Source organism: Typopeltis vanoorti, chromosome 3, assembly GCF_054136105.1.
Source record: "Typopeltis vanoorti isolate ZY-2024b chromosome 3, IOZ_Tvanoo_1.0, whole genome shotgun sequence".
Lineage (NCBI taxonomy): Eukaryota > Metazoa > Arthropoda > Arachnida > Uropygi > Thelyphonidae > Typopeltis > Typopeltis vanoorti.
Genome location: NC_143551.1, coordinates 171787236 through 171804926, shown reverse-complemented (window position 1 = coordinate 171804926; position 17691 = coordinate 171787236). Strand labels below are relative to the sequence as shown.

The window sequence follows — 17691 nt, the reverse complement described above, 5'->3', positions numbered from 1 at the left end:
TCTGGAGCTTATTGATCTGGAGAAAGCGTACGATAGAGTGCCAAGGTAAGAAGTCATGAGGTGTCTGAGGGAGAAGAAGGTACCAGAGAAATATGTCAGGTTGGTACAGGAGATGTATAGAAATATGAAGACAAGAGTTCAGACCTGCCTGGGACAGATAGAAAGTTTTCAAGTGACAGCTGGCTTGCATCAAGAGTCAGCATAAGTCCATTCCTGTTTAATATTGTGATGGAAGTGGTGACAGAGGAGGTGAGAGAAGATGTGCCTTGGACAATGTTGTAGTTGCCAGTTTCCTTTCTGTTCATTCCTAAATGTCAAAGTAGATGCACTAGTTTTTTCAGATTTCTCCACATATGCCAGAGTACTTCAGGAGTCTGTACCTATAATTATTTTGTCTGGAACCTCTATAGAGTAAACACTTATCAATGGGAGCCCTCACTATAATCATTGTTCACACAATACTTAATATACCATTCCATGAACTCATTTACTAATGAAGCACTCATAACAACCTCTGGTAAATTTTCATCCATTCTCACCCTTGAAGCAAAAAATCCACTCCTATTACCATTGCTAATCACACTCTTATACAATTTATAGGGGTGATCCATTGTTCTCTCCCTTCCTGCTATATAATGAAAAATGTATTTGTTGTCAATTATATAAATCTCCTTTAATAAATAATTTATATGTTTATATCATATCCCCTTTTTTTTAACCATCAATTTTTGAAGCCTACAGATTTCCAATCTATTCTCATGGGGGGGAGCACCATAAACCTGCCACAGTCTCAGTCACTTGCCTCTGGATCCTCTCCACTACTTCTATATCCATAGGAAATCCTGCCAACCAGATTTTTTACATATTCCAGATGTGGCCTTATCATAAGTCCATAGCCTTATAAAAGGGAATAATAACTTCCTTATTCTTGCTCATCAGGTGTCCATGAACAAACATTTAATCTGATGTGCTGTTTTGTGCACATTCTCAACTTCAATTATCTGTGCAGAATCACTCCTAAATTCCTAGCCTCATTAATTTCCTCCAGTTCAGTTCAAGCTCATGAACATTCTACACAGCTTGTGATCTTTTCATCCTTACACTTGGCCAAATTAAACTGGTAGTAATTTGCCTTTGTTCATCTTGCCAGTCTATATTCATCCTGCAGATCTCTACATCATCATCATCTCTACATTCCATTGACTACTGCTCTTCCCAGCTTTGCATTATTAGCAAAAATTCATTTCATATATCATTGATGTACAAAATAAACAGCAGAGGACAAAATATTGAGCCCTTCAATACACCACTATCCAAATGCCCACTCCTGAACTCAGCTTCTCCATAAACTACTCTCTGTTATCTCTCCATATCACCAGCTTCATATAATCTTCATTTGCTCCAATTTATACAACAGTGTTCCACATGGAATCTGCCAAATGCATTTGCAAAGTGTAATAGCATCACTGAGTGGCCATTTCCTTTATCCAACTCAGTTGTCACTTTATTATTAAAAAGTAAGCAAATTACTAAGGCAAGACTTACTGTTTAGGAAACCATACTGCACCTTTTAGAGTATCATATTTTTGTCTGCAGAGTCTTGAATTCTGTCTTTACCAATTTCTCCAATACCTTAACACCAATTCCTGAAATACTGATTAGCCTATATTTAACTATTTCTGTCTTGGAGCCTCTTTTATGCTGTGGAATTATTTTTTCATACTTTCCACATCCTTGGGCAATCCCAGAACTAAAACTTAAATTAAACATCTTGGTCAGAAGAAGTGTCAATTTTCTTGCAAATTCTCGTAATATACAGGCTGATATCCAATCTAATCCCATGGCTCTATTCACATAGAATTCTGCAAATATCATAAGCACCTCCAGTTCAAAAATTAAGGAGTTCTCAGGATTGAACCAAGGACTTCTCAATCCACAGTCTAATACTTTCTACTCAGCTACACCCACCCCAATAAGCTTTCACCATATTTTTCCTCCTCCTATAGATAAATGACCTTCTTTCACTAACCACCATATTTTTCCTCCTCCTATAGATAAATGACCTTCTTTCACTAACCACAGCATAATCATAGCTTTGTTCCATTGCTGTTTTTCATTCATGAAACTCTGCACCTCTTAGATTTGGCTTCAAGATCTTCTATAATCAGTGCTTTAAAACATGAAGGAGTAGCCATAGTATTCAACACAAAACACGAGGCTAATCTTCTTGAATGGCAGTCAGTCTCAAGTAGAGTAATGTGGGCAAATATGAGAATGGGGAACTAGACAATGAGACTTATTTGTGCCTATGGTCCCACAGAAGGTTCTACTAAGGTAGAAGTGGAGGAATTTTTTGAGGCTTTAGAAAAAGCAACTGACACAATGAAAAAGGAAAAGTTGGTCCTTGTTGGGGATCTAAATAGCAGAGTAGGAAATGATTGTGAGACATACAAAAATATTCTGGGAAAATTTGGAGAAAAGAGCAAAGCTAATAATAATGGCAAATATCTGTTGGATTTCTGCTCAGGACATGGACTGGTTATTACTAACACCATGTTCCAACATAAAAATGTGCACAAATTCACATGGAGAGAAGAGGCTAGGAATAAGAAAAGTCTCATTGACTATGTTATTGTTGATAGTGATGTTTTCTCCCTGGTGCAGGACACCAGAGTGTACAGAGGATTTGAAATTGGAAGTGATCACTATTTAGTCTTGAGCAGGATAAAATTGAATTTCATATTGAAAAGAATAACATGTAAGAAAGTTTTAAAGCGAATAAAAGTTGAGCAGCTCTCAGATGTGAGCTGTAGACTAAAATACAGAAATATTATTGAAAAGAAAATGAAAGAGTTTGAGAACAGGAATCAAACCTTGGAGATTCAGTGGCAAACTCTGAAGGAAACATTGATTGATTCTGCCAGAGAGGCATGTGGTGAGGTTGTGTGCAAGGATAAAAAAATCAGAACTCCCTGGTGGACACAGGAAGTTAAAGAGACAGTGAAGGAAAAGAAGAAAGCATATCAAAAGTTCCTGGCAAATAAGTCAGCTTTTACTCTTACAGAATACAGAGACAAATGTAAGAAAGCTAAACAGTGTGTAAAACTAGCTAAACAAAAGTCATGGGAGGACTTTGGCAAGAATATAGAAAATAAATATCAAGAAGGTGGCAAAATATTCTGGAGGTTGTTGAAGAAGCTTAGGAATGGAGGAAAGAGTGTTGTAAAAGGAATTAGAGATGGTAAAGGTGACATGAAAATGGGAGAAAAAGATATCCTTGAAGTATGGAGTAATTACTTTGAAAAACTGCTAAATGAAACAAGCAGTGATGACAGCACAGTGGTAAAAAACATTGACCAGGCATGCAGTCAAGAATAAATATCCATACTTGAAGTAGAAAAAGCCATCAAAGGCTTGAAATGTGGAAAGGCAGCAGGAGTAGATGATATTCGACCAGAAATGCTGAAGTATGGTGGTATAAGAGTCTTACAGTGGCTGCACTGCATAGTTCAGAAAGCCTGGACAGAGGGACGAATTCCCGATGATTGGAGTAGAGCTCTCATAGTACCCATATATAAAAAGGGAAATAAACTGAATGTGAGAATTACAGCGGTATTTCCCTACTGAGTGTTCCTGGCAAGATCTATGCAAGTATACTTGAGAAACGGTTGAGAAGAATTGTGGAAGAAAAGCTTGGTGAAGAACAAGCTGGATTCAGGCCAAATAGAGGCTGTCAGGATCAGATCTTCACTTTACGACAAATAGTCGAGAAAACATGGGAATATAACAAAGATCTGTATTTAAGTTTTGTCGATTTGGAAAAGGCATATGACAAGGTACCAAGAGAGAAGCTATTCAATACGCTGCAGTTATATTGGTGTCAATGGGGCATTATATCAAGCAATACTTAGTCTTTATTTGAGTTGTGAGTCAGCAGTTAGAATTGAAGGAAGTACAGGAAGATGGTTTAATGTTAAATCTGGTGTGAGACAAGGATGTACATTATCCCCTCTGTTATTCATTATCTATATGGATCACATTATGAAGGAATGTGGTATTAAACCTGATATCAAAATTGGAGATGTTAATGTCAGCTCTTTGCTTTATGAAATGATGTTATACTTCTAAATAAATCCGCTACAAGTCTGCAAGATTCTCTGACTAAATTGAATAGCTGTTGTAATAGTTATGGTATGAAGGTCAGCAATAAAAAGACAAAGACAATGAAAATAGGCAGAATCATTGAAAATGTCAACTGTGTTGTGAATGGAGAACCTATGGAACAAGTAAAACATTTCAGCTACTTAGGTACAATTTTTTACTGAAGATGGTAAACTAAATATAGAAATAGACAACAGAATCAGCAAAGCTGGTATCGTGGGAAGTCAATTGAATAAATTCATATGGAATAAGAAAGAAATTAGTCGGAACACTAAATTAGCTGTATACAAGACTGTGTTCAAACCAATTTTAACTTATGGATCTGAGAGCTGGGTCAGAAGTAAAACACTTGACGAAAGACTAGAGACCGCAGATATGAGAGTCCTGAGAAAGATTAGAGGCGTGAACAGATGGCATCAATGGCAATATCATATTAAAAATGAGGATATTAGGAAAGAACTTGACATTGTCAGCATTCAGGAATGCTTTAGCAGAGCTAATCTCAGATGGTATGGTCATTTAAATAGAATGGGAGAGGAAAGATTAGCAAAACAAGTGTTCTCTGCCAGGTTGGCAGGAAAACGACCCAGAGGAAGACCAAGATATAGGTGGATTGATACGGTACAAAGTGCCTTAGACGATAGAAATATAAGATCTGATAATGTTGGAGTCTTGACAAGTAATAGACTGATTTGGAGGAAAATTGTAGATAGGAAGTTAGTAATGATGTAATTTTTTCATGTAGTACTGTCATATCCTGTACACCCCTTGAGGGTACATGGCAGGAATTTGATGATGATGATGATGATGATAAAACATGATCTCCTTTTCATTCTTAAGGTAAGTAATGATAGCTTGATGAACTACAGTACAACGAATGCATTTCTGTCCCATTTTTCAGAAGAAAGATCTTAGTTCATTTTTTCACTAATTTTTTTAATGCTTAGATTTCTATACAAGACTGGATTTTTGTTTTTGGGCATACCTTTTGAACTAATTTATCCTGGCATAAACTCATCCTATTTCATCAATACCCTCTACAACCTAAAAAAAAAAAAAATCTAAAAGCTTGGTATCAATATTCTTTCCTATTCAAGACCTATGCGGTTGTAAACGTTATACATGTATTTTTATATATATTCCAAATCTGCAGAACCATAGCATACTGCTCTCACATTTGAGCTGATGCACCAAAAACCTTCCCTACAAATACTTGTGCTATCCAGAAAAGGGCAAGAGAAATGCCCACAAAAATGTTCTAATGAATATTTACATGGCCAATGTTCTACTGAACAAGCCCCTGCTCTTCCTCAACATCTTTCCTTTAAGTTTGTAAGAACATGAGCAATTCCTGGTCAACATCCAGTTACTGTTGAGCTAGTAGTAGTCATACATCTAATGTCCAGCTTCAAATCTACCAAATCAACTTCTCCACCTCTTTCATCCAACTACCTCTGCACTTTCTCAGTAGTCTTCCTCACATTTTCTTCCTCATGACATGTGTTTTCCACAAAACAATCACCCTCCTCCAGTTCAAGAAATAAATAATTAGACTATACTTTCTCCTTAACCTCTTGTCCATATCCACACATAGCACTGAAGTGATATGGGTTTTGCAACCTCTTGCATGTGATATATGTTGGTGGGTGATATAAAAAAACATCATAGCATTTGGTTATTAAGGCACTCCCAACAGCAACACACATATACACTTCTTTGTCAAATATTAAGCAAAATAAATTTCTATGTTTTTGGATTGGTAAGGTTGAGATAAAGTTAAAAGACATGTCTAGCCACATGTGTGCATGCATGCACATGTGTGTGTTCTCAAAGAAGTGGTTTAGTTGCATGAGAAGGTGCACTTAATCATGATAAGTGATTGCGATGTAAATTTAATGCTCACAGACTGGCTTTGAAAACTGATATTTGTATGATGGCAAATGCTGTTTACGTTAAGGAAGGGCAAATTTGACTAGACGTGAAAGGAGCAGTAGTAAGAGAAGAGTGAAAGATGCTTAGCCCTCAGACATAATTTCTACCCACGTAAATTTTTCTGTTCTTAGACATAATTTCCACAGATGATTGCTGAGTTTGCAGATTTTTCCTGGAAAAATTACCAGGTGGCTTATATACCTTTATAAATGTATAAATGTAAATGATAATTATCATTATTATTATTATGTGACACCTTCAAAGAGTCCAAAGTTCATCACTGCACACACTCACTGTCTTCCCCAATACTTAATTTTCCTACTACACCCAAATACCATCAACCATCCATAACCACCAACAACAGTATTTTTTGTCTATAAATTGCATGTGTTCTAGAAGGGTTTGTAGAATAATTGTAGAAGATTTTTTCACTTAGTTACAAAGTAAATTATACTTGCCAAGAAATTATATTCTTGTTTAATCTTTTATTATTATTAGATAACACCTCCAGGGAGTCCACAGACTCATCAAGAGAAGGCACCCGCTCTACAACTCCATCTCCACCAAACGCAACTACCTTCATCATCTACACCAGCACCATCTACCGCTGATCACCACCACTATTTTCACAGACAATCACAAACATCCATGCAAGTGGCAGGATTTGAACCCGCACCCTTTTGGCTGGAGAGCGGAAACACTAACCACCTGACCAACCAGGCTGGCTTAACCCCCTTTATCCATGGGTGCCATAGTCCCCCCCCCCTCCCAGTAACCATATAAAGGTTAAACCCATTACACTGTTTTAGTAGGGGAAAAAACTTCCAATGTGAGAAGATTTCAATAAAGAAAATGATAGCATGCTGTATGTCAAATGTATAATTCACATGAAAGTTTAAATTAGTGAAGATAACATTTGGATTTATGTTTCCTCATACAATTCATCATATGTGAACTGCATGGTTGTAATATTAGTTGCAAGATAACATAAAAACTGGAAACATGGCTATATTTAGAAGTGCAGCATGATCTGACTTTTTGGATGTTTTGGATGTACTACACTGACAAAAATTAATCACATGTTGGTAGAAGTGTATGATGCACAAGTCATGTCACAAACAGAAGGAATGACACTGCCCAAGGTCTTCACATCTTAATGGGCAGAATACAAGGTGAAGATACTTCACACACAAATTTTGTTTGCTTACACATGGGTAAAGGATTAAAGAAAATATAATTTCCTGTCAAGTTTAATTTCTGGCCTGGTTAGTAGAGTAGAGTAGATAGCATACCTGCTCTACAGCCAACAGGTTGTAAGTTCGAATACCACCTTGGGCATGGATGTTTGTAAAATCCTGCCCTGTACAGCTCCTTGAGTTTATAAAGCATATCTTTAAAAAAAATACTATATTATCTACAAAGTATCAATTGTAAATCTTGTCCATATTTTCCAGGCAAAGGTTTAACAAATATGGTGAAAGAGTGCATCTCTACATCACATATCTCTGAACTGGTATTTCAGAAATTTCAACTCCTGCAAATCTTGTTGCCATAGTATTTTTGCAGCATTAGAAGATGGTGCTAAGTATTTTTTCTTTCTTATTTTTTGTTCTAAAATTTCAATCAATTTGTTTCTGCTCATTGAGTCAAATGCTTGCTTAAAGTCTATAAAGCAGAAGTAAAGGTTTCTGTTTGCCTACATCAATTCAGATAATTATAAAAGAGTATTTATTATTTCGTGAAACCTCCAAGGAGTCCAAAGACTCATAGAGGGAGGGCACCTACTCTATAACTCTGTGTCCACACAATCCACCAACTACATCGAACAGCATCATCAACTACACCAACACCATCTACTGCCCACCACCATCATCACCACTAGTATTTTTGTCTGTAAATTGCATGTGTTCTCAAGGTTGATTTGTCTGTATGTGGGATGAAAAACCCAAGTTTCCAGGAGAAAAAATCTTGCTACTACCATATGAGATCAGTAACTCACTTTCAATTAAAAAATTCCCATATTAAGATTCTTCCCATCATGACGAGAATCGAACTTAGGCCTTTGTATCAACTGCATCAATTGTAGATCTCCCTCTCCTAATACTATTTACTCTTCTTCTCAATGTTGCTCATAAACTGTTTATGTGTGTGACTTAATAATGTTATTGGTATATAATAACCTTGTTGATCCCAATTCCCTTGCACATTCTCATAATATACAAGTTCATATCCCAACTAATCCCATGGCCAAATGCATACATTAAGGTTCTGTATAGCTCTGAAAGTGCCTCCATAGCTCAGTCTGTATAGACGAAGCCCTTTGGTTGGAAAGACCTGGGTTCAATTCCTGCCCATGACATGAGGAACCTTAATCTGGTCTCTTTCAACTAAAGGTGAGTTAGCCAGTCTCATATGGAGGTAGGGGGTTTTTGCACCTGGAAACTTAGGTTTTTCATCCCCCAGAACAGGCAAACCAGCCCAATGAACATACATGGATTACAGTCATGAATACATCTTAGCCATATGCTGGTCCCGAGCCCAGATAAAATTGGGGGGTTGGGAAAAACAATGGTGAACTACCCTGTAAAAATCTCACCAGGAATACTTTGTGGGCAATGGCTGCAAAGTCACCTATTGTCGGAAACAACTGAAAGGTAAAATCAATCAAGGTTCTGTAATATCCAAAGTATTTTAAATTAATTTATCTCCTATCAGATGGGAGAATTAATTGTATTCTCCCATCTGTGAATGTCACCCTTGCATAATGATCACTCAGTAACTCAACTATTCTTCTAATGACAAGGAGGTAACAAATTCTGTTACCTCCTTATCATTAGCACTCATTAAAATTATCCTTTTCGTAGTTGTTTTTTCTTTAACTCACCAAACAGTGAAAGAACTAGTTGGGATTTTCTTTGTCCTTCTCTGCTAATCACCTCTCATAATTTGATTTTGTTTTCCTTACCATACTGGTCACTCTTTTTGTCTATGCCATTAACTGCTCATGAACTCACTGATTGACTTTCTCTTTATATATATATATCCTCCAAAACTTTTTCTTTTTCTCCATCTCCCACTTACTGATGCCATTTTTTCATCTAACTCCTACCTGATTTATACTCTTGATTCTGTTTTTTTAAAATCTCCTATGCACTGCTAACATCTTTCCACTCCAGATTCTTAACCCAACACAGCTCCAAGCATCCACCCAGCTTGTCATAATTGCTTTACTTATTATTATTTATTTTTTTTTTTATGTGGTTCCCAACACATGAAAGGTTTTTCTGTAAACCTATAGTACATGTGTACCATTGATGACGTAAGATTTTTTCTATTTTATTTAAATTCCTTCATATTTTTATTTATTTTTACATAGTCTGAAAATCCTGCTCTGGAGACTAAATATGAAACTTTTTCAACCCACTTCAGGCTTCCAGTATGAGAGAGGGAGAGCCACACACACACACCAGATGATGAAGTTTACCTCTCACCTAAAGACAATCACAAACGCCCATGTCCACAGCAGGGTTGAAACCTGTAGTCTGTTGGTTAGAGAATGGCCATGCTAACCACTTGTGTCTAACAATTATTTGCAGGCAGTTAAAGGGTGGCAGGGGCGAATGCTGGACTTGAAATTCAAGCTTGCTCTTGTTATCATTCAGGGAGTGAGAGGTGTGATTGAAGTCTGATTAGTGGAATAATGAATTACTAGCCATTTAAAACTATATATTTAGAAATTTATGTACATTTAATCATACAAATACAACATTTATTTTACAAATGATATTCTATCTTTTTCAATTTAGCTACTTGAATACAAATTCTACCTAGGGTTCTTCTTTATGAACTGGTCAATAACATCATCATAAAAAGTTGGTTGTAACTTAATTTTCCCAAACAACATGCACACTTCTAAAGGCAGGCAGAAGTTCACTGGCTAGAGCTACTTTGACAGCGTATGGCCTGTGTTTAAGACAACGTGAAGGGAGCAGAAATGGCAATGTGTGAGCATGAAATCACAGTGCTGTAGCAAGGTCCTGGAAGCTCACACAACCAAGCAAGCCAAGGTAGATTTGACTAGATGAGCAAACATCTGCCTTCGATACACAACGCAAAGCTCAATTATTGCTGTGCAAGCTTAAGATGTCTTCTGTCAACAAAAATCAAAGCCTAAATGGAATGCTTAATAAGTGCATGCATTTATTAACAAATAAATATTACTTCTTTCTCAAGTAATGAGCTTGTGCAGCAAGCATAGCAAACATGGAGAATTCACCCCTGAAGGGTGGCAATTACTTTGTAATTCAACATATATCCCTTCTTAATCAAAAATTCCAAACATATCTGGCAATCAATCTTTCATGTCAAGACTGTATGATCACTCTTCCCAATGAGAGGCAATGCTGCCATTTTGACTTTTGAACTACTTATTTTGACTATTTTGCCAAGTTCTCTGATATTATCACCTGATCCTCTTGCACCCTAAGTCTCCACTATTACATGCCAGCTCAAGTAATTATCTCTTATCAACTGCATAAATTCCATTTCCTTTTCTCGCTGTTCCTCCTTCCAATCTATGTCTAGATGGTTAAAGTTTCCCATAATAATTATATCCCTACTCATTATGCTAATTTATCTATGTGTGATATCTACATTCTCTATTGCATTCCCACTTTCTGGTTTATAGCAGCAAATATCTGAGGAAAGGGTATATGTGGAACTATATGGCTTGTTATTATGAGAAACTCAGGTGACAGCTTGCAGCTGTAGCATGAAATAAGGAGTTGGGTAGAAAGGAGATCAATGTTGCTTGGGTGATATTCAAGAATTATCTAGTTGAAGCAATGTCTAAATGTTTTCCAAAGGTCAGAATGTTAAATAAGGAAGGTGTGAAATGGATGAATGAAGAGATTAAGCATGAAATACAGAGAAAAAAAGCATTATGGAAGCAACATAAGAGGGTGTGGTAATAATCAATTTCATAAGGAATGCAAAAATAAACAGGGAAGGACCGGGGTTGACTGTTGATAAGGATAGCAAAAGTTCAGTATGTGCAGCAGTTAGCTAATCAAGGCCAAAAAAATCCCAGTGAGTTCTTTCCATAACGTAGCAAGCAAAATAAGAACAATTATGGTAGGATGGCATTGATTGTAGAAAATGGTATAAGGATATAGTTGAGATATTTAATGAGCAGTTCATAAATGTCGTTCATCCTTGTGAGTGTAACATCATGCAGAGTTTGAGAGCAGAGGATGTGAGTGAGGAAGAGGTATATAGGAAATTAAGCAAACTTGATATTAAGGCTGTGGGACTTGATGATATATTACCATGTATTTTGAAGGAATGTGCCAAGCAGTTGACATATTTGTTTAATATGAGTCTTACACTGGGTCAAGTTCCAAAGAGGTGGAAGGAAGGCAAGATTGTACTGCTTCATAAAGGAGGTGACAGGATTCTAGCATCAAGCAGTGTGTCAGATGATGTGGTTAAAATGTTTGAAGGCTGCTGAGAATCAGGATCTAGAATTGGGTTGACAACAATAGTATTATCTTTGATGGACAGCATGAACTTGCTAAAGGAAGGTGTTGTTTTAATAATCTACGAGGGCTGTTCAATAAGTAATAAGACTAATTTAACTGTCGCGAAACCACTCATCGCAATATTAATTTCTTTGGAATAAAGAAATGTTGCTGTCTGTATTAACAAAAGAGGTTGATAGATGGCGTATACGTTGTTTCGGCAAGCTTACAAACTTCGACCAGTCGTCGAAATGGAAGCATCCTTGGAACAGCGTTATGCGATTAAATTTTGTGTGCGTTTGCAAAAATCGGCATTGGACACTTTTAACATGATACGCGAGGCTTTCCATGATGAAGCAATGTCTAGGGCAAGTGTTTTTTGCTGGCATAAAACTTTTAAGGAAGGAAGGCAAAATGTGGAAGATCTTGAACGTGAGGGAAGACCTTCAACATCCATCACAGAGACAATAATTAACACAGCAGCGATTATCATCAAGGAGGATCACAGAATTACAGTACTCCAGCTGCATATTGTCCTGAATATTTCTGTGGGAAGTGTTCACTCATTTAGGACTGAAACGTGTTTGCGCCCGATGGATTCCCAAACTCTTGACACCGGAGCAAATGCAGCATCGAGTGGATGTGTGCACAGAATGGAAAGAAAGACTGGAACAAGAAGGTGACAACTTCTTAAGCTTGTCCAATGCTGATTTTTGCAAACACACACAAAATTTAATCGCTCGTAGGCGCACCGAAACAAGCTTGCATTTAGTCATGTGACACTCTGGCGCATCAACCCATATACGCCATCTATCAACCTCTTTTGTTAATACAGACAGCAACATTTCTTTATTCCAAAGAAATTAATATCGTGATGAGTGGTTTCACGACAGTAAAATTATTCTTATTGCTTATTGAACAGCCTACGTACTTACTTATTACAATAAGGTGACAGCAGCATTGCACATGGGAGATGGATACACGGCAGTATAGTTACACTTTGCAAAGGCTTTTGATAGATTACCAGATGATAAGTTGACAGTTAAACAAGAGCAGATGGGATTGGATATTAGACGTTGGATTGGAGATTGGTTGTCTGACAGGTATCAACAAGTTGTGAATGGGGGAGCAATATCCCAGAAGGGGAAAGTCTAGTGGTGTGCCTCAGGGGTCTGTTTTAGGCGCACCGAAACAAGCTTGCATTTAGTCATGTGACACTCTGGCGCATCAACCCATATACGCCATCTATCAACCTCTTTTGTTAATACAGACAGCAACATTTCTTTATTCCAAAGAAATTAATATCGTGATGAGTGGTTTCACGACAGTAAAATTATTCTTATTGCTTATTGAACAGCCTACGTACTTACTTATTACAATAAGGTGACAGCAGCATTGCACATGGGAGATGGATACACGGCAGTATAGTTACACTTTGCAAAGGCTTTTGATAGATTACCAGATGATAAGTTGACAGTTAAACAAGAGCAGATGGGATTGGATATTAGACGTTGGATTGGAGATTGGTTGTCTGACAGGTATCAACAAGTTGTGAATGGGGGAGCAATATCCCAGAAGGGGAAAGTCTAGTGGTGTGCCTCAGGGGTCTGTTTTAGGGGCACTGCTGATAACTTGTATGATAATGAATTTGGGGAAGATTTGAGTAGGGATATTCAGTCATTTGCAGATGATGAAAAGTTGCAATGAACTATGAGGAGTGGAGCAAAAGTTGTGGCCTCACAAGAGGACTTCAATAGACCGAGTGAATGGGCACTAGAGTGGGGATTTGAGTTTAATGTTGTGAAATGTAAGATTTTAAAATTTGGAAAACAAAGATGAGATGTCAAATTTACTCTTGGTGGATATATAATGTTGGAGGTGGAGGAAATAAGAGATCTTAAGGTGATGGTGGATAAGGATCTGAAATGAAGAAGACATATTGCCAAAACAATGAATTTCAGCAATGACATAGAGCAGGGATTCTCAACCTATGGTATGCATACCACTGGTGGTACATGAGCCACTGCCTTACTGGTACATCTAATATCTTGAATTAAATATAGTGGTATGCTAATGGAAAAGGTTGAGAACCCCTGACATAGAGGATACTGACTTGTAGAAGTAAGGAGATTCTGGTTTCATTGTATAAAGCTCTGATTAGGCCACATATGGACTACTATGCACAGATTTGGTCACTTGGTTTGAAGTGAGAAGAAAGTTTCTTGCATGGAGAGTTGGGAATGATTGGAATGCATTGCCTGAGAACATGGTATCTGCAGAGAATTTAAATGTATTTAAGGCATGGTATGATGCAATTTAGATGAGTCCATGACTTCATGCAGTCTTAGGATAATAATAATAATAATAATAATTATATCACTTTATTGGCTCCCATCTCGCACCAAATTGCTTCAACTTTACTGCTATCTGCATTCGCACCTTTTTGCCTGAATATATTTATATAGAAAAATAAACATATCTACTATCAAATGTGTCAAAGCTGAGTTATATCTGTTATAGACTTATTTTCATGGGATCTAAGAATGTTACTCTCATATGTTCAATTATTAGCCATTGCAATCAATCCAGATGGGTGAAATGCTGAGTGACAGTTTATAAAATACAAGGATATAGTATATACTTGTATTTTGTAAATAACACTTGTATATTGAACTTTAATAATTTAAACAGGCCAAAAAATTATATTCTTGGTTTAATCCTTTATCCAAGTGTCTGCATCCCCACCTTTTTGTTGAATATATTTATTATTATTATTATTATTATTTGACACCTCCAGGGAGTCCAAGGACTCATCGAGGGAGAGTGTGTCAACAGCATCGAACGATTGGTCCCCTTCCAACTACTAACCGCACTCAAACTTACTTAACTGAGCCATTAGTAGCAGAGGCTCTACCAATCGATTTATATAGAAAAATAAACATATCTACTATCAAATGTGTTGAAACTTAGTTATGTTAGAATGTTACTGTTGTATGTTCAGTTATTCGTCATTGCAATCAATTTAAATGGGTAAAGTTGAGTGACAGTTTATAGAATGGAAGTATATAAGTAAATAACACTTGTATGTCAAACTTTTATAATTGAAGGAACTTTCAAATTCACAATTACTTATATATCAACTGATATACATAATTTATACATAGAGAACAATAAAAAAAGTCAAATATTGAATTTATGTAGATGCTGTATATTCATTCATTAGTGTAACTGACAAGGAATTTTTAAATAATAGTGACTAAGAACATGGTATATACTTGCATATATAACAAATATATGGTATATACTTGCATATATAACAAATATATGGTATATACTTGCATATATAACAAGTATATGATATGCACTTATATTAGAAACTTTCAACAAAGAAACAAACAAAGACTAGAAGCAGCACAGATGAAGTTTCTAAGGCCACAGATGAAGTCTCTAAGCACAGATGAAGTTTCTAAGTCCTGGGACTCACTAGGTTAGATAAAAAGCAAAACACAGAAATAAGAGAACAATTAGATACAAAAAACATCATACAAGAAATAGAAGAATATCAGCAAAATTGGCTACACCACATAGAAATGATGAATAACAATAGGATCCCCAAATTAGTATATAAATATAAACCTAGAGGAAGAAGAGACTGTGGACATCAAAGATTAAGGTGGAAAGATCAACTTCATCTGCAGAGCAGGAACAGGACATAAAGAGCCTATACTAGACGACGACAAGGAACTTTCAAATAGACAATTCATTTCTATTAACTGGTACAATTTATACACAAGGAACAGTAAAAGTCAAATATTTATTTTAATGCAGATATATTCGTTCACTAGTGTAAATAACAAGGAATTACCAACATAATGATCATGCAAACAGTAGCATAATTGCAACTGTTATTAATACAGTCTTAACCCCCAATCGACCACAGTGTCCGAGCTAAATCTGGATACGAAGCTCTAAAACCCATTGAATAACATGGATAAGCAGTGCAATTTGTTGTCACTATTTTATCCACATTGGCTGGTAGGGAGGTTAATCTATAAAAACCTACAAAGGATCTTGGATGGCTGAGTAGTCTCATATCTCTTATAAAGCTGATGAGAAAAGAATTGCATTTAGCAAAAAAATAAATTATTAAAAATAAATAAATAAATAAATGCATAAATATAAAAAGATTTTTTTTAATTAATTTTAAATAGCATATATTTCTTAATAAATATACCTAATTCAAATTAATTAATTACTAAAATTTATTAAATTTTAATAATTTTTTAATAAATTTATTATTAATAAATTTTAACAATAAAATTATTATTAAAATTTATAAATAAAATTAATTAGTGCTTGTACATAATAATACAGACAATATTTACCAAAATGATTATTGCAAGAATATTACCATGCTTGAATTCATTAGTTGAAAAAAAGAAAATAATAAAATAAATAAAAAAAATACCTTTGTCTCTTTCAAGGAAGGCCGTTTTTCCAATTGTGCTGGTTTAAGATTCCAATCTGGCTCCTCTTTCTTATTACCCCATTTTGCATATTGCCTGAAATAAGAACAGTTTCAGCAATTTCAACAAAATCAACACCTACTATATACAGATTAATGAACGTTGTTTTTTTTTTTTTTTTTTTTTTTTTTTTTTTTTTACGGTTTAAGTGTAATATTGAGGAACGAAGTGAAACTTGGAAAATATGTCTCATATTCCCCTCCCAAGTACTGAAACAAATTTTCAAGTGGCAGATGTTCTTAGTGCCTCATATAATATCTCATAATACTCATATAAATACTGGTCAAAATAATTCTGTCATTTACACAAAGTAACAAATGACAAATTCATTCTCTTCATCTTTAATAATGAAGAATAATATTTAAGATTAATATTCAAATAAGTCTTTATTTGGTGGTCACAGAGTTGTGTGTTTCAAAAATGGATTGCACTATGTTGGCAGTCACTATTGTCAGCATAGTACAATTGTATATTTGACCAGTAGAGCTTCCCAAGCACAGGCAGGTAAATGTTGAGGAACCAAACTAAGAGGTAGTTTGATCGAGCATAATGGATGAATGTGGAGCTTAAGCATGAAATCTGGAAAAATAAAGTACTTTGGAGGAAGTACAAGATGAATAATGGTAATCAGTCACATGATATAAGGAACAAGCCAGGAGAGTGACTCATTTAGTAAGGAAAACAACAGTAGAGTATGCACAGAAATTGGCAAATCAGGCTAAGAAAAACCCTAGAGAATTTTTTTTAGATATGTGGCAAGTAGAAGGAAGAATGATCATGGAAAGATGAAGTTAAGGGATGAAAGTGGTAGAATGGTAACTGCTGCAGAAGACATTGTTGAGGTATTTAGTGATCAATTTATAAGTGTGTTTCATCCTGATCAGGGTGGAATCATGAGGAACTTGAGTGTAGAGGACATTATTATTATTATTATTATTATTATTAAACAAGACCTCATGGAGTCAAAGACTCATCTAGGAGGTCCTTTTATCTCACACACATCTCATCATACCGGGTCTTAAACACATTCAAACTCCTTGCAGACACCACACTCTCAGGCAAGGCATTCCTCCCTATAACAACCCCTTACCAACTTGTAGGTCTCTATCATATCTCCCCTCTTCCTTCTCTCCACTAGACTCTGCAAATTACATCTTTTCAATCTTTCCTCATACTCGACATTCCAGAGGGGAGGATAGCTTAATTGTGAGTGAGCAGGAGGTATTTGAGGAAATAAATAACCTTGATGTTAATAAGGCAATAGGATTTGATGAAATATCACCAGGCATCTTGAGTATATCATCCAGGTGGTGACATTGCAGAAATGAATGAACCAATAGATTATACGGAATTGTGGTGAAGGTGAGTAGTCTATTGCAAAACCTCAAAGTCAATACATCTGTGGGATTGGATGGTATACCAGCTCATGTCGTACGTGAAGCGGCTAAAGAATTGTCAGAACCCTTGACCATTTTGTTTAATTTGAATCTCGGGTCTGGGTTAGTCCCGAGGGGGTGGAAAGAGGGGAAAATAGTTCCACTGCATAAAGGAGG

General features: G+C 36.0%; 1 protein-coding gene across 5 annotated transcripts in view; it reads right to left on the bottom strand.

Moving 5' to 3' along the window:
• The window catches only part of LOC150108743 (twitchin-like), a 2666638-nt gene that overhangs the window by 2019319 nt on the left and 629628 nt on the right, over positions 1–17691 (bottom strand). For all 5 annotated transcript variants that reach the window (XM_090390962.1, XM_090390961.1, XM_090390964.1 and 2 more), the window contains one exon: positions 16081–16174. In XM_090390962.1, the coding sequence (XP_090247088.1) occupies positions 16081–16174 (94 nt within the window). The remainder of the gene's footprint in view (positions 1–16080; positions 16175–17691) is intronic.